At 52.1% G+C, this 22,245-nt stretch overlaps 1 protein-coding gene and 1 long non-coding RNA gene across 5 annotated transcripts in view; one reads left to right on the forward strand and one right to left on the reverse strand.

The window, feature by feature from the left end:
* Positions 1-534: 534 nt before the first annotated feature.
* LOC112247573 (alpha-actinin-1) overlaps positions 535-22,245 on the reverse strand; it is a 131,900-nt gene continuing 110,189 nt past the window's right edge. The window contains exons 17-23 of one of the 3 annotated variants that reach the window (XM_042325130.1): positions 20,024-20,158; positions 17,125-17,304; positions 13,677-13,823; positions 7,878-7,958; positions 3,398-3,463; positions 2,815-2,973; positions 535-1,639 (exon numbers count right to left, since the gene is read on the reverse strand). In XM_042325130.1, the coding sequence (XP_042181064.1) occupies positions 1,481-1,639; positions 2,815-2,973; positions 3,398-3,463; positions 7,878-7,958; positions 13,677-13,823; positions 17,125-17,304; positions 20,024-20,158 (927 nt within the window). In that variant the 3' untranslated portion in view covers positions 535-1,480. The remainder of the gene's footprint in view (positions 1,640-2,814; positions 2,974-3,397; positions 3,464-7,877; positions 7,959-13,676; positions 13,824-17,124; positions 17,305-20,023; positions 20,159-22,245) is intronic. The other 2 variants (XM_042325128.1, XM_042325127.1) reach the window with 2 other exon arrangements.
* On the forward strand, positions 11,992-13,643 carry LOC121846879. 2 transcript variants are annotated; one of them, XR_006083854.1, is made up of 4 exons: positions 11,992-12,128; positions 12,173-12,276; positions 12,517-13,218; positions 13,307-13,643. It is a non-coding gene; the product is annotated as an uncharacterized LOC121846879 (long non-coding RNA). The 2 variants fall into 2 exon arrangements; XR_006083855.1 differs by lacking the exon at positions 12,173-12,276 and adding an exon at positions 12,337-12,396.

Below are 22,245 nucleotides of genomic sequence, written 5' to 3' on the forward strand. Positions count from 1 at the left end.
CAGCATTGCCCTATAGCCAATCTACAACCAGTCTATCACCCCAGCTACCATTCCTTTTTATTATAAACTGGGTGGTTCCGGCCCTGAATGCTGATTGGCTGACAGCCGTGGTATATGAGACCTATACCACGGCTATGACAAACCATTTATTTTAACTACTCTAATTACATTGGTAACCAGTTTATAATAGCAATAAGACACCTCAGGGGTTTGTGATATATGGCCAATATACCACGGCTAATGGTTGTATCCAGGCACTCCGCGTTGCGTCGTAACTAAGAACAGCCCTTAGCTGTGGTATATTGGCCATATACCACAAACCCCTCGTGCCAAATTCAACCATCTGCACCTAAAGCTACTTTCCAGCTCGTCTTATGTTCTGCAGCATCGCTTCACAATGTCATACTTTTGCTGGAGATAGTTCATTTTTAATATCACATATAGTTTCATCACAGACACAATAAACGTCATCGGTTATTAATGTCACTGTGTACTTATCAAAGGAGAAAAAAAATGGGTAAATTAAAGACCAAGTATAGCAATTTATCTTTATTTCAATTGTTGTTTCTTTCTTTTCTTTTTACCAGGTGAAGAAAAATACCTTTTTTTGTTCTGTATAATAAAATATGTTAGCTTTATTCATTTTATGAAGAAAAACAATAACAAGAAAAATGAAAACACATTTCTCTCCCTTTTTGTAAACCTGGAGAGTGTTGCTGCATGGGAAGCAAGTCCAACTGAGACAAAGTATGAGGGAGGGAAGGGGCTTGCTCCGTCCGGGGGTGAAGTTTCCCTTGGGTACAGATCTAGGATCAGCTTTCACTCCCTCAATCCTAACTAACTACTAGAGTGGGAAAGTGCTAAACTGACCCCAGATCAGCATCTAGGGGCAACTTCAGCCTACACCAGTAAAGGGGTTGGCGGAGGGGGGAATGAGTGGAAAAGGAAGGGGGGGAGGGGCAGACAAGATCATTATGACATATAAGATAAGGCCAGGAACATAGAAAAAACATGTTAGCATTATAGAGCAGGGCTAGCCTGATGCCAGATTTGTCTGTGCTGTTTTGAGCGTTGTAGAGCAGGGCTAGCCTGATGCCAGATTTGTCTGTGCTGTTTTGAGCGTTGTAGAGCAGGGCTAGCCTGATGCCAGATTTGTCTGTGCTGTTTTGAGCGTTGTAGAGCAGGGCTAGCCTGATGCCAGATTTGTCTGTGCTGTTTTGAGCATTGTAGAGCAGGGCTAGCCTGATGCCAGATTTGTCTGTGCTGTTTTGAGCGTTGTAGAGCAGGGCTAGCCTGATGCCGGATCTGTGTTTTGCTAAACTGGCGTGACAACGATGAGTTGGGTAAGACAACACAAACAGATCTGGCACCTATGCTAGAGCAGAGCTGCGGTGTTGGGGCAGTAGGAGGGTCTTGCGGGGGCGGTGGTAAGAGCAGGTAGGCTGGTGAGCGACCTCACATGTTAGGGGTCAAAGGTCACTCAGAGGTCACTCTCTCCGTAGAGTGCGGTGGAGAAGGACATGTAGTCGAGGGCACCGGGTATCGCGTCGGGGCCGGCGTAGGGAGCCATGCGGGCGATACAGTACTCTGCCTGGTCAGGAGGCAACTCACGACGAAGCTCATCGGCCAGGATGTAGTTCTGGTGGAGGGGAAACGAGAAGGTAAGAACAGTCTAGGGGTTCTCAAGCCTTTGGGCTCGTTTGGCCAAAATATAAAATCAGTGGTTGGCCGTGGGCGAAACAAATAGACGTTTATGTATTTATAAATAAAAAAGGTAAACAATAGCTTTTTAGCAAGCAATCATAAAATCATACAAAATGTAGCCATATAACTTGACACCAAACAACACATTCTAATTACCAGTATTTAAGATGTATAAAAAAAACCTGTTGTGGCACAGAAACTGCAACCAAGTTTCTATGTTTGTAAATAACTTGAATGTGTGTTTCGAATGACTTGGAAATATGGGAAAGGTGTAACAATTTGTGTTTGCAGCAGTAAGTCACTGAAATGCATCAGAAAGGTATCGGAATGTTCCGGAAAATATCAGGGAAGCTCATCAGACAAAAACGCCTCTAGGCTTTTGGGGGCCCTAAGCAAGATTTGGCAGTGGCCAAAGTAAGTACCTACTTAAATGTGCAAAAAGCAAAAATTGCTCCGCCAATTTCCTGGTTGGAAAAATTCTAATAATTTGCCTAATTTTAGTTTATGTGACAAAACAAGCACTCAGGATGTAGAGAATCATTGTACCATCCTAAGCCGCTGTGAAATATATTTTCAATGACCAAAAATATTGTATTTTCAGCTGTTTGAAGCTGGTGTACAAAACCAAAAGTAAGATGCAAAAATTAAACTTAAGAATGGGGAAGCAAAGAAATAGAGCACGTAGAACAGATCTACCGCTTCTTAGACTGGCTTTCAGTGAGCTTTATGAATACATTTGATTGATTGATTGATTGATTGATTGACCGATACTGACCGACTATTATTCCAACCTCAGTGTGGAAATATATATATATAAAATGGAGGTAAATCTGTTTTTTTGACTGCACTGGGCCTTTAAAAACTGCAAACATTTGTCTCTACCTTATGGCAAAATGTGTAGATTTGCAGAAAATGTACTCTAAAACTCTCCGCTGTCAAGATTTCGATTATGGCCCCCAAAAGGCTAGGGCCGGCTCTGACTGTATGTGTGTGTGTATGGATGTGGGTACACAGACCCACAAGCCACTGCGGCCCCTCATAAGGAGTTCAGATTTTTTTTGTGGCTCCCACCCCTATCAAAGTTGCCCATCCCTGGTCAAGTTGGAGTACCTTGTCCCCAGCCAGGACCTTGAAGGAGGCCATGACCTGGTCAGCGGTGTCTGTGTCGGCCGTCTCCCGGGACATGAAGTCTATGAAGGCCTGGAACGTGACCACGCCCACCCGGTTGGGATCCACGATGCTCATGATGCGAGAGAACTCTGCTTCACCCTATTGGACAGGAGCCACGAACACCGTCACCACGGGGACCATTGTGGGGCCCTTTTGGGCTCTGGTCAAAAGTTGTGCACTATGTAGGGCCATTTGAGACATAGCCTGGTTTCCAGATCTGTTTGTGCTGTCTTGCCAACTATGGTCATTGTATGACAGCACAAACAGATGTGACAGAGACCAGGCTATAGAGACAGTAAACAAACTAGAATGTTTACACAGTAATATACAGTTAATCAGAGATGAGAGACGATTTTCTGGTTTTTCTGTGATCATGATTGGTGAATCATTTCTTTTCCAATTCAATGCAGACTGATCTTGAAGAGACAAGTGAACAGTTTCCACAAATGACTACAAGGCAGACTAAACACATTTTGGTACGTGTATAAGTAACCATAGGAGGGAGCGGATGTTTAGGCTTTACCATGTTGTAACCGAGGGAGATAAGGCAGGTTTTGAAGTCTTCAGCTTCCATCATCCCTGTTTTCTTCTACAGGTATCAGAGAGGGACAAACAGTACGGAGGAGGAACGAACGAGGAAGAAGATAGAAAAGTGATAGGAGGTATTGAGGAGGAGGAGGTATTGAGGGGGAAATAGAGTAGGAGAGGGATGTCACACGACATTGCGAAAGGAAAATTGGAGGAAGGATAGTAAGAAGGGGGTAGAAGAAGAATCAGAAGAATAAAGGTAAGGGGTAGAGGTGAGTAGAGGGAGGTGGTTAGGAGAGGGAGGTAGAGGGGGTTAGAGGAGAGTAGAGAGAGGTAGGGGGGTTAGAGAAAGGTAGAGGGGAGTAGAGGGGGTTAGAGGAGAGGAGAGAGAGGTAGAGGGGAGTAGAGAGGTAGAGGGTTAGGAGAGTAGAGAGAGGTAGAGGGGAGTAGAGAGGTAGAGGGTTAGGAGAGTAGAGAGAGGTAGAGGGGAGTAGAGAGAGGTAGAGGGTTAGGGGGAGAGAGAGAGGTAGAGGGTTAGGAGAGTAGAGAGAGGTAGAGGGGTTAGAGGAGAGGAGAGAGAGGTAGAGGGGGAGTAGAGAGAGGTGGAGGGGTTAGAGGAGAGGAGAGAGAGGTAGAGGGGAGTAGAGAGAGGTAGAGGGGGTTAGAGGAGAGTAGAGGGAGGTAGAGGAGAGTAGAGGGAGGTAGAGGGGTTAGAGGAGAGTAGAGGGAGATAGAGGGGGTTAGAGGAAAGTAGAGAAAGGTAGAGGGGTTAGAGGAGAGTAGAGAAAGGTAGAGGGGTTAGAGGAGAGTAGAGGGAGGTAGAGGGGGAGTAGAGAGAGGTAGAGGGGAGTAGAGGGGGTTAGAGGAGAGGAGAGAGAGGTAGAGGGGAGTAGAGAGAGGTAGAGGGGTTAGAGGAGAGTAGAGAGAGGTAGTGGGGGTTAGAGAGAGGTAGAGGGGGTTAGAGGAGAGTAGAGCGAGGTAGAGGGGGTTAGAGGAGAGTAGAGAGAGGTAGAGGGGGTTAGAGGAGAGTAAGGGAGGTAGGGGGAGTAGAGGGAGGTAGGGGGAGTGGAGAGAGGTAGAGGGGAGTAGAGAGAAGTAGAGGGGGTTAGAGGAGAGGAGAGAGAGGTAGTGGGGGTTAGAGAGAGGTAGAGGGGGTTAGAGGAGAGTAGAGCGAGGTAGAGGGGGTTAGAGGAGAGTAGAGCGAGGTAGAGGGGGTTAGAGGAGAGTAGAGAGAGGTAGAGGGGGTTAGAGGAGAGTAAGGGAGGTAGGGGGAGTAGAGGGAGGTAGGGGAGTAGAGAGAGGTAGAGGGGAGTAGAGGAGAGTAGAGGGAGGTGGGGGAGTAGAGGGAGGTAGGGGGAGTAGAGGGAGGTAGGGGGAGTAGAGGGAGGTAGGGGGAGTAGAGGGAGGAAGGGGGAGTAGAGGGAGGTAGAGGGGAGTAGAGGGAGGTAGGGGGAGTAGAGGGAGGTAGGGGGAGTAGAGGGAGGTAGGGGGAGTAGAGGGAGGTAGAGGGGAGTAGAGGGAGGTAGGGGGAGTAGAGGGAGGTAGGGGGAGTAGAGGGAGGTAAGGGGGAGTAGAGGGAGGTAAGGGGGAGTAGAGGGAGGTAGGGGGAGTAGAGGGAGGTAGGGGGAGTAGAGGAAGGTAGGGGGAGTAGAGGGAGGTAGGGGGAGTAGAGGAGAGTAGAGGGAGGTAGGGGAGTAGAGAGAGGTAGAGGGGGTTAGAGGAGAGTAGAGGGAGGTAGAGGAGAGTAGAGGGAGGTAGAGGGGGTTAGAGGAGAGTAGAGGGAGATAGAGGGGGTTAGAGGAAAGTAGAGAAAGGTAGAGGGGGTTAGAGGAGAGTAGAGGGAGGTAGAGGGGGAGTAGAGAGAGGTAGAGGGAGTAGAGGGGGTTAGAGGAGAGGAGAGAGAGGTAGAGGGGAGTAGAGAGAGGTAGAGGGGTTAGAGGAGAGTAGAGAGAGGTAGTGGGGGTTAGAGAGAGGTAGAGGGGGTTAGAGGAGAGTAGAGCGAGGTAGAGGGGGTTAGAGGAGAGTAGAGAGAGGTAGAGGGGGTTAGAGGAGAGTAAGGGAGGTAGGGGGAGTAGAGGGAGGTAGGGGGAGGGAGAGAGGTAGAGGGGAGTAGAGAGAAGTAGAGGGGGTTAGAGGAGAGGAGAGAGAGGTAGTGGGGTTAGAGAGAGGTAGAGGGGTTAGAGGAGAGAGCGAGGTAGAGGGGGTTAGAGGAGAGTAGAGCGAGGTAGAGGGGTTAGAGGAGAGTAGAGAGAGGTAGAGGGGTTAGAGGAGAGTAAGGGAGGTAGGGGGAGTAGAGGGAGGTAGGGGGAGTAGAGAGAGGTAGAGGGGAGTAGAGGAGAGTAGAGGGAGGTGGGGGGAGTAGAGGGAGGTAGGGGGAGTAGAGGGAGGTAGGGGGAGTAGAGGGAGGTAGGGGGAGTAGAGGGAGGAAGGGGGAGTAGAGGGAGGTAGAGGGAGTAGAGGGAGGTAGGGGGAGTAGAGGGAGGTAGGGGGAGTAGAGGGAGGTAGGGGGAGTAGAGGAGGTAGAGGGGAGTAGAGGGAGGTAGGGGGAGTAGAGGAGGTAGGGGGAGCAGAGGGAGGTAAGGGGGAGTAGAGGGAGGTAAGGGGGAGTAGAGGGAGGTAGGGGGAGTAGAGGGAGGTAGGGGGAGTAGAGGAAGGTAGGGGGAGTAGAGGGAGGTAGGGGGGAGTAGAGGAGAGTAGAGGGAGGTAGGGGGAGTAGAGAGAGGTAGAGGGGGTTAGAGGAGAGTAGAGGGAGGTAGAGGGGTTAGAGGAGAGTAGAGGGAGATAGAGGGGGTTAGAGGAAAGTAGAGAAAGGTAGAGGGGGTTAGAGGAGAGTAGAGGGAGGTAGAGGGGGAGTAGAGAGAGGTAGAGGGGAGTAGAGGGGTTAGAGGAGGAGAGAGAGGTAGAGGGGAGTAGAGAGAAGTAGAGGGGTTAGAGGAGAGTAGAGAGGTAGTGGGGGTTAGAGAGAGGTAGTGGGGTTAGAGGAGAGTAGAGCGAGGTAGAGGGGGTTAGAGGAGAGTAGAGAGAGTAAAGGGGGTTAGAGGAGAGTAAGGGAGGTAGGGGGAGTAGAGGGAGGTAGGGGGAGGGAGAGAGGTAGAGGGAGTAGAGAGAGGTAGAGGGGAGTAGAGGAGAGTAGAGGGAGGTGGGGGGAGTAGAGGGAGGTAGGGGGGAGTAGAGGGAGGTAGGGGGAGTAGAGGGAGGTAGGGGGAGTAGAGGGAGGTAGGGGGAGTAGAGAGAGGTGGAGGGGAGTAGAGGGAGGTAGGGGGAGTAGAGGGAGGTAAGGGGGAGTAGAGGGAGGTAGGGGGAGTAGAGGAAGGTAGGGGGAGTAGAGGGATGTAGGGGGAGTAGAGGAGAGTAGAGGGAGGTGGGGGGAGTAGAGGGAGGTAGGGGGAGTAGAGGGAGGTAGGGGGAGTAGAGGGAGGTAGGGGGAGTAGAGGGAGGTAGGGGGAGTAGAGAGGTGGAGGGGAGTAGAGGGAGGTAGGGGGAGTAGAGGGAGGTAAGGGGAGTAGAGGGAGGTAAGGGGGAGTAGAGGGAGGTAGGGGGAGTAGAGGAAGGTAGGGGGAGTAGAGGGATGTAGGGGGAGTAGAGGAGAGTAGAGGGAGATAGGGGAGTAGAGTGAGGTAGAGTGGGTTAGAGGAGAGTAGAGGGAGGTAGGGGGAGTAGAGTGAGGTAGAGGAGAGTAGAGGGAGGTAGGGGGGAGTAGAGGGAGGTAGAGGAGAGTAGAGGGAGGTAGGGGGAGTAGAGGGAGGTAGGGGGAGTAGAGGGAGGTAGAGGAGGGTAGGGGGAGTAGAGGGGAGTAGAGGAGAGTAGAGGGAGGTAGGGGGAGTAGAGTGAGTTAGAGGAGAGTAGAGTGAGGTAGGGGGAGTAGAGTGGGTTAGAGGAGAGTAGAGTGGGTTAGAGGAGAGTAGAGTGGGTTAGAGGAGAGTAGAGTGGGTTAGAGGAGAGTAGAGGGAGGTAGAGTGGGTTAGAGGGAGGTAGAGTGGGTTAGAGGAGAGTAGAGGGAGGTAGAGTGGGTTAGAGGGAGGTAGAGTGGGTTAGAGGAGAGTAGAGGGAGGTAGGGGGAGTAGAGTGAGGTAGAGTGAGGTAGAGGAGAGTAGAGTGAGGTAGAGGAGAGTAGAGGGAGGTAGGGGGAGTAGTGAGGTAGAGGAGAGTAGAGTGAGGTAGAGGAGAGTAGAGTGAGGTAGAGGAGAGTAGAGTGAGGTAGAGGAGAGTAGAGGGAGGTAGAGGAGAGTAGAGGGAGGTAGGGGGGAGTAGAGGGAGGTAGGGGGAGTAGAGGGAGGTAGAGGAGAGTAGAGTGAGGTAGAGGAGAGTAGAGTGAGGTAGAGGAGAGTAGAGGGAGGTAGAGGAGAGTAGAGTGAGGTAGAGGAGAGTAGAGTGAGGTAGAGGAGAGTAGAGTGAGGTAGAGGAGAGTAGAGGGAGGTAGGGGGGAGTAGAGGGAGAAAGAGAACAAAACAAACCAACATTGTTAACCTCAGTACCTGTGCATCGTTGGCTATATCGAAGCCCAGGCTGATCAGGCAGGCCTTGAACTCCTCAGCCCCCAGAGTGCCTGAGTGGTCCTGGGGTGTCAGGTGCGGTGGGGTGCCAACCAGGTGTGCCAGGTACCAAAGGCCAGGTGAGTGTGGGCCAGGAGCATGTGAAGTGGGGGTGGGCAGGAGGAGCAGGGTGGATTGGAGAGGGTGGGTGTGCGTCATGCAGAGGGGGTAGGGGTGGATGGTTGATAAGGGGTTGGGGATGGTTGATAAGGGGTTGGGGAGGGGGTTGATAAGGGGTTGGGGATGGTTGATAAGGGGTTGGGGATAGGAGAGAGATGGTTGATAAAGGGTTGGGGGTGGTTGATAAGGAGTTGGGGATGGTTGATAAGGTGGTTGGGGGTGGTTGATAAGGGGTTGGGGGTGGTTGATAAGGGTTGGGGATAGGAGGGATGGTTGATAAGGGGTTGGGGACGGTTGATAAGGGTTGGGGGTGGCTTGATAAGGGGTTGGGGGTGGTTGATAAGGGGTTGGGGTTGGTTGATAAGGGGTTGGGGGAGGTTGATAAGGGGTTGGGGTGGTTGATAAGGGGTTGGGGGATGGTTGATAAGGGGTTGGGGATGGTTGAAAAGGGGTTGGGGATGGTTGATAAGGGGTTGGGGGATGGTTGAAAAGGGGTTGGGGGATGGTTGAAAAGGGGTTGGGGGATGGTTGAAAAGGGGTTGGGGGTGGTTGATAAGGGGTTGGGGGTGGTTGATAAGGGGTTGGGGGTGGTTGATAAGGGGTTGGGGGTGGTTGATAAGGGGTTGGGGGTGGTTGATAAGGGGTTGGGGGTGGTTGATAAGGGGTTGGGGGTGGTTGATAAGGGGTTGGGGGTGGTTGATAAGGGGTTGGGGGTGGTTGATAAGGGGTTGGGGGTGGTTGATAAGGGGTTGGGGGTGGTTGATAAGGGGTTGGGGGTGGTTGATAAGGGGTTGGGGGTGGTTGATAAGGGGTTGGGGGTGGTTGATAAGGGGTTGGGGGTGGTTGATAAGGGGTTGGGATGGTTGATAAGGGGTTGGGGATGGTTGATAAGGAGTTGGGGGTGGTTGATAAGGGGTTGGGAGTGGTTGATAAAGGGTTGGGGATGGTTGATAAAGGGTTGGGGATGGTTGATAAGGGGTTGGGGATGGTTGATAAGGGGTTGGGGATGGTTGATAAGGGGTTGGGGGTGGTTGATAAAGGGTTGGGGGTGGTTGATAAAGGGTTGGGGATGGTTGAAAAGGGGTTGGGGGTGGTTGATAAGGGGTTGGGGGTGGTTGATAAAGGGTTGGGGATGGTTGATAAGGGGTTGGGGATGGTTGATAAGGGGTTGGGGGATGGTTGATAAGGGGTTGGGGGTGGTTGATAAAGGGTTGGGGGTGGTTGATAAAGGGTTGGGGGTGGTTGATAAAGGGTTGGGGGATGGTTGAAAAGGGGTTGGGGGTGGTTGATAAGGGGTTGGGGGTGGTTGATAAAGGGTTGGGGATGGTTGATAAGGGGTTGGGGATGGTTGATAAGGAGTTGGGGGATGGTTGATAAGGGGTTGGGGGCATGCACAAGAAGAGACAGAAAACACAACAGTGCCAAACATTAGGACCTGAGGTGAGGTGCTGTGTCATATGGAGGCATTCAGAGTTGTTAGGTGCAGTGTGGCAGACTATAGTAGACAGTACGAGGTATCATTCATTTCACATCATATACAGTAACAGTGTTTCCCAAACTTGGTCCCAGGGGCCCCAAAAGGGGGCACATTTTGTTTTTTGCCCTAGCACTATACAGCTGATTCAATTAATCAAAGCCCGAGGGGTCCCTGGGACTGAGCTTGGGTACATAGCACCACATAGGTTAAATAACAATAGGGGACTACATTATTCAAACTGGGGTGGGGGGGTCCACAGAGGTACTGCTGGGGGTCCACATAATTATAAAAATAATGTGGGTTTTTTAATGTTTTTTTTAAATTAAACGTTTTTAGGAATTGGCCTATCGCTAGTAACAACATTTACATATCTACAGTAGACAGTTGAATATTTTATTTTATCCTAATGGAAATTACACTCACTGACCACAATTACATCCACGTGTTTTTATGCGTAAAAGACAGAGGAGATGGAAATAGGAAGTTTTCGGGTACAATTTTATAAATGCCGACAGATAAAAATTGATTATGCGAGAAATGGCGGTGGAAATGTCTTGTATCGCACAAATATTGATATAATAAGAATCAATATTGAAGTACACTTGGAGTCACGAGATGATGTGATGTGTTTGGGGGTTCTTCCTCCACTATGACGTCATAGAAACCATGCCGTTTATTAGGCTACAGATTAACTCGGGTGTTATCACAGGGTGGTAACAGTTCACAGTCCTAACCTTTATTCTTCTTATTGTGGTGACCGTGGTGACCATGACGATCGATGCTTGACTGCCGTTTGACAAAAAAAAAAATGTTAAAAAAAATTCTCACTCTCATCCATAATAATCTAATTATGTAAACTAGCCTAACACGAACCTCACGAGTGGCGCAGATGTCTAAGGCACTGCATTTCAGTGCTAAAGGTGTCATTAAAGACCCTGGTTCGATCCCCGGGCTGTATCACAACCGGCCGTGATCGGGAGTCCCACAGGGCGGCGCACAATTGGCTCGGGGTCGTCCGGGTTTGGCCAGGGGAAGGCCGTCATTGTAAATAAGAATTTGTTCTTGACACGCCTAGTTAAAATTAATAAACAAATAAAATGCTCTTATCCAAAATAGTCTCATCATGTAGGTTAGAGCGTTGGACTAGTAACCGGAAGGTTGCAAGATCAAATCCCCGAGCTGACAAGGTACAAATCTGTCGTTCTGCCCCTGAACAAGGCAGTTAACCCACTGTTCCAAGGCCGTCATTCTTAACTGACATGCCTGATTAAATAAAAAATTTAAGTATAGCCACACTGTATCTGTGAGCTGTTGGCTAGAGGGCATGTGCCAAGATCAGAGTAGGTATTATTGCGAGAAAAAAAACTATTGGTAGAGTTGAAAGTGGATTTATTTTTCATTCGGCGTGTACTATGTCACAATGCACTGTATCTGTAACGAGTCTTGTTTGGCTGAAACACACCACTGGTGGGAACATTTCTATTTTTGGGGCCCGCGAGCAGGGCCGGCCCAGCCAATATGCAACATAACACTCAGGGCCCTTCAGGTGCTAGGGGGCCCCAGACACACAGCCAATATGCAACATAACACTCAGGGCCCTGCGGCTGCTAGGGGGCCCCAGACAAACAGCCAATATGCAACATAACACTCAGGGCTCTGCGGCTGCTAGGGGGCCCCAGACAAACAGCCAATATGCAACATAACACTCAGGGCCCTGCGGCTTCTAGGGGGCCCCAGACACACAGCCAATATGCAACATAACACTCAGGGCCCTGCGGCTGCTAGGGGGGCCCCAGACACACAGCCAATATGCAACATATCACTCAGGGCCCTGCGGCTGCTAGGGGGGCCCCAGACACACAGCCAATATGCAACATAACACTCAGGGCCCTTCGGCTGCTAGGGGGCCCCAGACACACAGCCAATATGCAACATAACACTCCCTGGGCGGGGGTCACCGGGTTGCCTGGGCGGGGGTCACCGGGTTGCCTGGGCGGGGTCCCTGGGTCACAGGTTTGCCTGGGCCGGGGGCCCTGGGTCACAGGTTTGCCTGGGCCGGGGGCCCTGGGTCACAGGTTTGCCTGGGCCGGGGGCCCTGGGTCACAGGTTTGCCTGGGCCGGGGGCCCTGGGTCACAGGTTTGCCTGGGCCGGGGGCCCTGGGTCACAGGTTTGCCTGGGCCGGGGGCCCTGGGTCACAGGTTTGCCTGGGCCGGGGGCCCTGGGTCACAGGTTTGCCTGGGCCGGGGGCCCTGGGTCACCGGTTTGCCTGGGCCGGGGGCCCTGGGTCACCGGTTTGCCTGGGCCGGGGGCCCTGGGTCACCAGTTTGCCTGGGCGGTGGTCCCTGGGCCACAGCCATTTTTCATGGGAAAAGTTCCCCTATATATTTTTCTCCACAAAGAGAAAGACACCACCCCTAAAAAAGCCTTTGTAAATGCTCTCTCTCGTCAGTGCAGTAGGACTAAGGTAAAGTCTCATCTCCTCTCTCTCGTCAGTGCAGTAGGACTAAGGTAAAGTCCCATCTCCTCTCTCTCGTCAGTGCAGTAGGACTAAGGTAAAGTCTCATCTCCTCTCTCTCGTCAGTGCAGTAGGACTAAGGTAAAGTCTCATCTCCTCTCTCTCGTCAGTGCAGTAGGACTAAGGTAAAGTCTCCGGGACATAATGTATCATCTCCTCTCTCTCGACAGTGCAGTAGGACTAAGGTAAAGTCTCATCTCCTCTCTCTCGTCAGTGCAGTAGGACTAAGGTAAAGTCTCTGGGACATAATGTAGCATCTCTTCTCTCTCGACAGTGCAGTAGGACTAAGGTAAAGTCTCTGGGACATAATGTATCATCTCCTCTCTCTCGTCAGTGCAGTAGGACTAAGGTAAAGTCTCTGGGACATAATGCATCATCTCCTCTCTCTCGTCAGTGCAGTAGGACTAAGGTAAAGTCTCTGGGACATAATGTATCATCTCCTCTCTCTCGTCAGTGCAGTAGGACTAAGGTAAAGTCTCATCTCCTCTCTCTCGTCAGTGCAGTAGGACTAAGGTAAAGTCCCATCTCCTCTCTCTCGTCAGTGCAGTAGGACTAAGGTAAAGTCTCTGGGACATAATGTATCATCTCCTCTCTCTCGTCAGTGCAGTAGGACTAAGGTAAAGTCTCTGGGACATAATGTATCATCTCCTCTCTCTCGTCAGTGCAGTAGGACTAAGGTAAAGTCTCTGGGTCATAATGTATCCTCTCCTCTCTCTCGTCAGTGCAGTAGGACTAAGGTAAAGTCTCTGGGACATAATGTATCATCTCCTCTCTCTCGTCAGTGCAGTAGGACGGACTAAGGTAAAGTCTCTGGGACATAATGTATCATCTCTCTCTCGTCAGTGCAGTAGGACTAAGGTAAAGTCTCATCTCCTCTCTCTCGTCAGTGCAGTAGGACTAAGGTAAAGTCTCTGGGACATAATGTATCATCTCCTCTCTCTCGTCAGTGCAGTAGGACGGACTAAGGTAAAGTCTCTGGGACATAATGTATCATCTCTCTCTCGTCAGTGCAGTAGGACTAAGGTAAAGTCTCATCTCCTCTCTCTCGTCAGTGCAGTAGGACTAAGGTAAAGTCTCTGGGACATAATGTATAATCTCCTCTCTCTCGTCAGTGCAGTAGGACTAAGGTAAAGTCTCATCTCCTCTCTCTCGTCAGTGCAGTAGGACTAAGGTAAAGTCTCATCTCCTCTCTCTCATCAGTGCAGTAGGACTAAGGTAAAGTCTCATCTCCTCTCTCTCGTCAGTGCAGTAGGACTAAGGTAAAGTCTCTGGGACATAATGTATCATCTCCTCTCTCTCCATCAACAGATATGGTAAAGTTATATTAGTTCAAACAGCACTATCGATGTTATCAGTTGGTCCTGGTTGATTATCTACATGATGCATAAGTCCTGTAGTTTGTTAGTGCCACTATGAGAGGAATAACATGGTTCAATGACCCAACAAACGATCCTCCGTCCACCTCAACCTCCTCGCTTTGCTCATGCGGCCTAAATATGTGGAAAACACATTGTCCATAACAATATTCAGATCCGTACTATTCAGTAGTTAGGCAATATGAGTGTACTATACAGTATATGTGACCTAAAACTGTTCCTCCCTGTATGGTCTCTTCTCTGTGAAACTGACCCTGTCGAAGTGGTTGAAGGAGGCTCTGAACTCGTTCATCTGGTCCTGGCTGATGCCCTTGGCATCCCGCGTCAGAATCTGGTTCTCGATCTCGTTGATGGTTCTGGCGATGGTGGTCAGGAGCTGCTCCCAGCCCACACGGATATGCTGCAGGGAGGATGAGAGAGGGAGAGGAGGAGAGAGAGGGGGGGAGAGGGACAAAGGGAGGGAGGAGGAGAGAGGGAGAGAGAAAGGGACAGAGGGAGGGAGGACGAGAGAGGGCGAGGAGGAGAGAGGGAGAGGTGGAAAGAGGGAGAAAGGGAGGGAGGACAAGAGAGGGAGGGAGGGAGAGAGGGACAGAGGGAGAGAGGGAGAGGAGGAGAGAGGGAGAGGAGGAGAGAGGGACAGAGTGAGAGAGGGACAGAGTGAGAGAGGGACAGAGTGAGAGAGGGACAGAGTGAGAGAGGGACAGAGGGACAGAGTGAGAGAGGGACAGAGGGAGAGAGGGACAGAGGGAGAGAGGGACAGAGGGAGAGAGGGACAGAGGGAGAGAGGGACAGAGGGAGAGAGGGACAGAGGGAGAGGGACAGAGGGAGGGAGGAGGAGAGAGGGAGAGGGAGGAGGAGAGAGGGAGGGAGGAGGAGAGAGGGAGGAGAGACGGAGACAGGGAGGGAGGACAAGAGAGGGAGAGGAGGAGAGAGAGAGGAAAGAGAGAAACAGATAGACAGGTAGAGAGAGGGGAAAGAGAGAGAGAAAATTGAATTGAAAGAAAGAAGTTGAGACATCAAGAAGTTTGAAGATGGTTGTCGTAAGATCAGATCATCTATTCTATACCACTTGTACCCTCTCTTGGGATCTGTAGCGGTGATAAGTAAAGATCAACTTGTACCCTCTCTTGGGATCTGTAACAGTGATCAGTAAAGATCAACTTGTACCCTCTCTTGGGATCTGTAGCGGTGATCAGTAAAGATCAACTTGTACCCTCTCTTGGGATCTGTAGCAGTGATCAGTAAAGATCAACTTGTACCCTCTCTTGGGATCTGTAGCAGTGATCAGTAAAGATCAACTTGTACCCTCTCTTGGGATCTGTAGCGGTGATCAGTAAAGATCAATTTGTACCGTCTCTTGGGATCTGTAGCAGTGATCAGTAAAGATCAACTTGTACCCTCTCTTGGGATCTGTAGCGGTGATAAGTAAAGATCAACTTGTACCCTCTCTTGGGATCTGTAACAGTGATCAGTAAAGATCAACTTGTACCCTCTCTTGGGATCTGTAACAGTGATCAGTAAAGATCAACTTGTACCCTCTCTTGGGATCTGTAGCGGTGATCAGTAAAGATCAACTTGTACCCTCTCTTGGGATCTGTAGCAGTGATCAGTAAAGATCAACTTGTACCCTCTCTTGGGATCTGTAGCAGTGATCAGTAAAGATCAACTTGTACCCTCTCTTGGGATCTGTAGCAGTGATCAGTAAAGATCAGCTTGTACCCTCTCTTGCGATCTGTAGCAGTCATCAGTAAAGATCAACTTGTACCCTCTCTTGCGATCTGTAGCAGTGATCAGTAAAGATCAACTTGTACCCTCTCTTGGGATCTGTAGCAGTGATCAGTAAAGATCAACTTGTACCCTCTCTCGGGATCTGTAGCAGTGATCAGTAAAGATCAACTTGTAACCTCTCTTGGGATCTGTAGCAGTGATCAGTAAAGATCAACTTGTACCCTCTCTTGGGATCTGTAACAGTGATCAGTAAAGATCAACTTGTACCCTCTCTTGGGATCTGTAACAGTGATCAGTAAAGATCAACTTGTACCCTCTCTTGGGATCTGTAGCGGTGATCAGTAAAGATCAACTTGTACCCTCTCTTGGGATCTGTAGCAGTGATCAGTAAAGATCAACTTGTACCCTCTCTTGGGATCTGTAGCAGTGATCAGTAAAGATCAACTTGTACCCTCTCTTGGGATCTGTAGCAGTGATCAGTAAAGATCAGCTTGTACCCTCTCTTGCGATCTGTAGCAGTCATCAGTAAAGATCAACTTGTACCCTCTCTTGCGATCTGTAGCAGTGATCAGTAAAGATCAACTTGTACCCTCTCTTGGGATCTGTAGCAGTGATCAGTAAAGATCAACTTGTACCCTCTCTCGGGATCTGTAGCAGTGATCAGTAAAGATCAACTTGTAACCTCTCTTGGGATCTGTAGCAGTGATCAGTAAAGATCAACTTGTACCCTCTCTTGGGATCTGTAGCGGTGATCAGTAAAGATCAACTTGTACCCTCTCTTGGGATCTGTAGCAGTGATCAGTAAAGATCAACTTGTACCCTCTCTTGGGATCTGTAGCGGTGATCAGTAAAGATCAACTTGTACCCTCTCTTGGGATCTGTAGCGGTGATCAGTAAAGATCAACTTGTACCCTCTCTTTGGATCTGTAGCGGTGATCAGTAAAGATCAACTTGTACCCTCTCTCTTGGATCTGTAGCGGTGATCAGTAAAGATCAACTTGTACCCTCTCTTGGGATCTGTAGCGGTGATCAGTAAAGATCAACTTGTACCCTCTCTTGGGATCTGTAGCAGTGATCAGTAAAGATCAACTTGTACCCTCTCTTGGGATCTGTAGCGGTGATCAGTAAAGATCAACTTGTACCCTCTCTTGGGATCTGTAGCAGTGATCAGTAAAGATCAACTTGTACCCTCTCTTGGGATCTGTAGCAGTGATCAGTAAAGATCAACTTGTACCCTCTCTTGGGATCTGTAACAGTGATCAGTAAAGATCAACTTGTACCCTCTCTTGGGATCTGTAGCGGTGATCAGTAAAGATCAACTTGTACCCTCTCTTGGGATCTGTAGCAGTGATCAGTAAAGATCAACTTGTACCCTCTCTTGGGATCTGTAGCGGTGATCAGTAAAGATCAACTTGTACCCTCTCTTGGGATCTGTAGCAGTGATCAGTAAAGATCAACTTGTACCCTCTCTTGGGATCTGTAGCGGTGATCAGTAAAGATCAACTTGTACCCTCTCTTTGGATCTGTAGCGGTGATCAGTAAAGATCAACTTGTACCCTCTCTTGCGATCTGTAGCAGTGATCAGTAAAGATCAACTTGTACCCTCTCTTGGGATCTGTAGCAGTGATCAGTAAAGATCAACTTGTACCCTCTCTCGGGATCTGTAGCAGTGATCAGTAAAGATCAACTTGTACCCTCTCTTGGGATCTGTAGCGGTGATCAGTAAAGATCAACTTGTACCCTCTCTTGGGATCTGTAGCGGTGATCAGTAAAGATCAACTTGTACCCTCTCTTTGGATCTGTAGCGGTGATCAGTAAAGATCAACTTGTACCCTCTCTTGGGATCTGTTGGACTTCTATTTCTTTCCATTACCTTCCATGATGTAGTTGATGTGCTTGTTGTGTAGTTGTGTGGTCGTGTGTTACTTACAGTAAATCCATAGTGTAGTGTTGTGTAGATGTGCGCTTCTCACCTCCATGGTATAGTTGGTGTGTTTGTTGTCGAAGATCAGAGCTTCCTGAATCAGCTGGTGGTCTCCCTCCAATTGGTCGATCTTTGGCTTGTAGTTGACGATGTTCTTCTCGTATTGGCGGAGGTGGGTCAGCTGATCCTCCAGGGTTCCGTGCATCTCGATAGAGATACGACCAATCTCCTGCAGAGAGAGAAACACAGGGAGGAGAAGAGGGAGGAGAAGAGGGAGGAGAAGAGGGAGGAGAAGAGGGAGGAGAGGGTGAGTCAAGACCTACTGGAAAGAATGTTTGAATTAGATTGTGAATAGAAACAGGCGTGAGAACACAAACCAAACTGTTTTTGAGGATGACAGGGGTGATACGATTGAGGATGACAGGGGTGATACGATTGAGGATGACAGGGGTGATACGGTTAAGAATGACAGGGGTGATACGGTTAAGAATGACAGGGGTGATACGATTGAGGATGACAGGGGTGATACGATTGAGGATGACAGGGGTGATACGATTGAGGATGACAGGGGTGATACGATTGAGGATGACAGGGGTGATACGATTGAGGATGACAGGGTGATACGATTGAGGATGACAGGGGTGATACGATTGAGGATGACAGGGGTGATACGATTGAGGATGACAGGGTGACACTATTGAGGATGACAGGGTGATGCAATTGAGGATGACAGGGGTGATGCAATTGAGGATGACAGGGGTGATACGATTGAGGATGACAGGGTGATACGATTGAGGATGACAGGATTGAGGATGACAGGGGTGATACTATTGAGGATGACAGGGGTGATGCAATTGAGGATGACAGGGGTGATGCAATTGAGGATGACAGGGGTGATAAAAGTTGTGGTCTGAATCCAAGCGTATTTGACACTTACAACTCTACCCATTCTGTTCTGTCCAGTACCGACTCTACCTGTTCTGTCCAGAACCGACTCTACCTGTCCTGTCCAGAGCCGACTCCACCCGCTCTGTCCTGTCCAGAGCCGACTCCACCCGCTCTGTCCTGTCCAGAGCCGACTCCACCCGCTCTGTCCTGTCCAGAGCCGACTCCACCCGCTCTGTCCTGTCCAGAGCCGACTCCACCCGCTCTGTCCAGAGCCGACTCCACCCGCTCTGTCCAGAGCCGACTCCACCCGCTCTGTCCAGAGCCGACTCCACCCGCTCTGTCCAGAGCCGACTCCACCCGCTCTGTCCAGAGCCGACTCCACCCGCTCTGTCCAGAGCCGACTCCACCCGCTCTGTCCAGAGCCGACTCCACCCGCTCCGTCCCGTCCAGAGCCGACTCCACCCGCTCCGTCCCGTCCAGAGCCGACTCCACCCGCTCCGTCCCGTCCAGAGCCGACTCCACCCGCTCCGTCCCGTCCAGAGCCGACTCCACCCGCTCCGTCCCGTCCAGAGCCGACTCCACCCGCTCCGTCCGTCCCGTCCAGAGCCGACTCCACCCGTTCCGTCCCGTCCAGAGCCGACTCCACCCGTTCCGTCCCGTCCAGAGCCGACTCCACCCGTTCCGTCCCGTCCAGAGCCGACTCCACCCGTTCCGTCCCGTCCAGAGCCGACTCCACCCGTTCCGTCCCGTCCAGAGCCGACTCCACCCGTTCCGTCCCGTCCAGAGCCGACTCCACCCGTTCCGTCCCGTCCAGAGCCGACTCCACCCGTTCCGTCCCGTCCAGAGCCGACTCCACCCGTTCCGTCCCGTCCAGAGCCGACTCCACCCGTTCCGTCCCGTCCAGAGCCGACTCCACCCGTTCCGTCCCGTCCAGAGCCGACTCCACCCGTTCCGTCCCGTCCAGAGCCGACTCCACCCGTTCCGTCCCGTCCAGAGCCGACTCCACCCGTTCCGTCCCGTCCAGAGCAGACTCCACCCGTTCCGTCCCGTCCAGAGCAGACTCCACCCGTTCCGTCCCGTCCAGAGCCGACTCCACCCGTCCCGTCCAGAGCCGACTCCACCCGTCCCGTCCAGAGCCGACTCTACCCGTCCCGTCCCAGAACGTCCCGTCCAGAGCCGACTCTACCCGTCCCGTCCAGAACGTCCCGTCCAGAGCCGACTCTACCCGTCCCGTCCCAGAACGTCCCGTCCAGAGCCGACTCTACCCGTCCCGTCCAGAACGTCCCGTCCAGAACCGACTCTACCCGTCCCGTCCAGAACCGACTCTACCCGTCCCGTCCAGAACCGACTCTACCCGTCCCGTCCAGAACCGACTCTACCCGTCCCGTCCAGAACCGACTCTACCCGTCCCGTCCAGAACCGACTCTACCCGTCCCGTCCAGAACCGACTCTACCCGTCCCGTCCAGAACCGACTCTACCCGTCCCGTCCAGAACCGACTCTACCCGTCCCGTCCAGAACCGACTCTACCCGTCCCGTCCAGAACCGACTCTACCCGTCCCGTCCAGAACCGACTCTACCCGTCCCGTCCAGAACCGACTCTACCCGTCCCGTCCAGAACCGACTCTACCCGTCCCGTCCAGAACCGACTCTACCCGTTCCGTCCAGAACCGACTCTACCCGTTCCGTCCAGAACCGACTCTACCCGTTCCGTCCAGAACCGACTCTACCCGTTCCGTCCAGAACCGACTCTACCCGTTCCGTCCAGAACCAACTCTACCCGTTCTGTCCAATACCAACTCTACCCGTTCTGTCCAGTACCAACTCTACCTGTTCTGTCCAGTACCAACTCTACCTGCTCTGTCCAGTACCAACTCTACCTGCTCTGTCCAGTACCAACTCTACCTGCTCTGTCCAGTACCAACTCTACCTGCTCTGTCCAGTACCAACTCTACCTGCTCTGTCCAGTACCAACTCTACCTGTTCTGTCCAGTACCAACTCTACCTGTTCTGTTCTGTACCTGTTCTGTTCTGTACCAACTCTGCTCTGTGTAGACTCACCTCCATCTTGGTTTGTATCCAGGGCCCGATGACATTGGCTTGGTTGGCAAACTGCCTCCGGAGACGTTCGTTGTTCTGCTGGCGGGCGTGCTCCTCGATCAGGGCCTGGTCCCTCTGTGGCACCAGCTGTCTCACCTGGGGTGGTGGGGGGAGAGACAGGGGTTAGAGTCATAGAGGGGTGTCTCACCTGGGGTGGTGGAGGGAGAGACAGGGGTTAGAGTCATAGAGGGGTGTCTCACCTGGGGTGGTGGGGGAGAGACAGGGGTTAGAGTCATAGAGGGGTGTCTCACCTGGGGTGGTGGGGGAGAGACAGGGGTTAGGGTCATAGAGGGGTGTCTCACCTGGGGTGGTGGAGGGAGAGACAGGGGTTAGAGTCATAGAGGGGTGTCTCACCTGGGGTGGTGGGGGAGAGACAGGGGTTAGAGTCATAGAGGGGTGTCTCACCTGGGGTGGTGGGGGAGAGACAGGGGTTAGAGTCATAGAGGGGTGTCTCACCTGGGGGGTGGTGGGGGGAGAGACAGGGGTTAGGGTCATAGAGGGGTGTCTCACCTGGGGTGGTGGGGGGAGAGACAGGGGTTAGGGTCATAGAGGGGTGTCTCACCTGGGGTGGTGGGGGAGAGAGACAGGGGTTAGAGTCATAGAGGGGTGTCTCACCTGGGGTGGTGGGGGGAGACAGGGGTTAGAGTCATAAAGGAAAGGGGTGTCTCACCTGGGGTGGTGGGGGAGACAGGGGTTAGAGTCATAGAGGGGTGTCTCACCTGGGGTGGTGGGGGAGAGACAGGGGTTAGAGTCATAGAGGGGTGTCTCACCTGGGGTGGTGGGGAAAGACAGGGGTTAGAGTCATAGAGGGGTGTCTCACCTGGGGTGGTGGGGGAGAGAGACAGGGGTTAGGGTCATAGAGGGGTGTCTCACCTGGGGTGGTGGGGGGAGAGACAGGGGTTAGAGTCATAGAGGGGTGTCTCACCTGGGGTGGTGGGGGGAGAGAGACAGGGGTTAGAGTCATAAAGGAAAGGGGTGTCTCACCTGGGGTGGTGGGGGGAGAGACAGGGGTTAGAGTCATAGAGGGGTGTCTCACCTGGGGTGGTGGGGGAGAGACAGGGGTTAGAGTCATAGAGGGTGTCTCACCTGGGGTGGTGGGGGGAGACAGGGGTTAGAGTCATAGAGGGGTGTCTCACCTGGGGTGGTGGGGGGGAGAGACAGGGGTTAGAGTCATAAAGGAAAGGGGTGTCTCACCTGGGGTGGTGGGGGAGAGACAGGGGTTAGAGTCATAGAGGGGTGTCTCACCTGGGGTGGTGGGGGAGAGACAGGGGTTAGGGTCATAGAGGGGTGTCTCACCTGGGGTGGTGGGGGAGAGACAGGGGTTAGAGTCATAAAGGGGTGTCTCACCTGGGGTGGTGGGGAGAGACAGGGGTTAGGGTCATAGAGGGGTGTCTCACCTGGGGTGGTGGGGGAGAGACAGGGGTTAGGGTCATAAAGGAAAGGGGTGTCTCACCTGGGGTGGTGGGGGAGAGACAGGGGTTAGAGTCATAGAGGGGTGTCTCACCTGGGGTGGTGGGGGAGAGACAGGGGTTAGAGTCATAGAGGGGTGTCTCACCTGGGGTGGTGGAGGGAGAGACAGGGGTTAGAGTCAGAGGGTGTCTCACCTGGGGTGGTGGGGGAGAGACAGGGGTTAGAGTCATAGAGGGGTGTCTCACCTGGGGTGGTGGGGGAGACAGGGGTTAGAGTCATAGAGGGGTGTCTCACCTGGGGTGGTGGGGGAGAGACAGGGGTTAGGGTCATAGAGGGGTGTCTCACCTGGGGTGGTGGGGGAGACAGGGGTTAGGGTCATAGAGGGGTGTCTCACCTGGGGTGGTGGGGGAGAGACAGGGGTTAGAGTCATAGAGGGGTGTCTCACCTGGGGTGGTGGGGGAGACAGGGGTTAGAGTCATAGAGGGGTGTCTCACCTGGGGTGGTGGGGGAGAGACAGGGGTTAGAGTCATAGAGGGGTGTCTCACCTGGGGTGGTGGGGGAGAGACAGGGGTTAGAGTCATAGAGGGGTGTCTCACCTGGGGTGGTGGGGGAGAGACAGGGGTTAGAGTCATAGAGGGGTGTCTCACCTGGGGTGGTGGGGGAGAGACAGGGGTTAGGGTCATAGAGGGGTGTCTCACCTGGGGTGGTGGGGGGAGAGACAGGGGTTAGAGTCATAGAGGGGTGTCTCACCTGGGGTGGTGGGGGAGAGACAG

Source organism: Oncorhynchus tshawytscha, linkage group LG08, assembly GCF_018296145.1.
Source record: "Oncorhynchus tshawytscha isolate Ot180627B linkage group LG08, Otsh_v2.0, whole genome shotgun sequence".
NCBI lineage: Eukaryota > Metazoa > Chordata > Actinopteri > Salmoniformes > Salmonidae > Oncorhynchus > Oncorhynchus tshawytscha.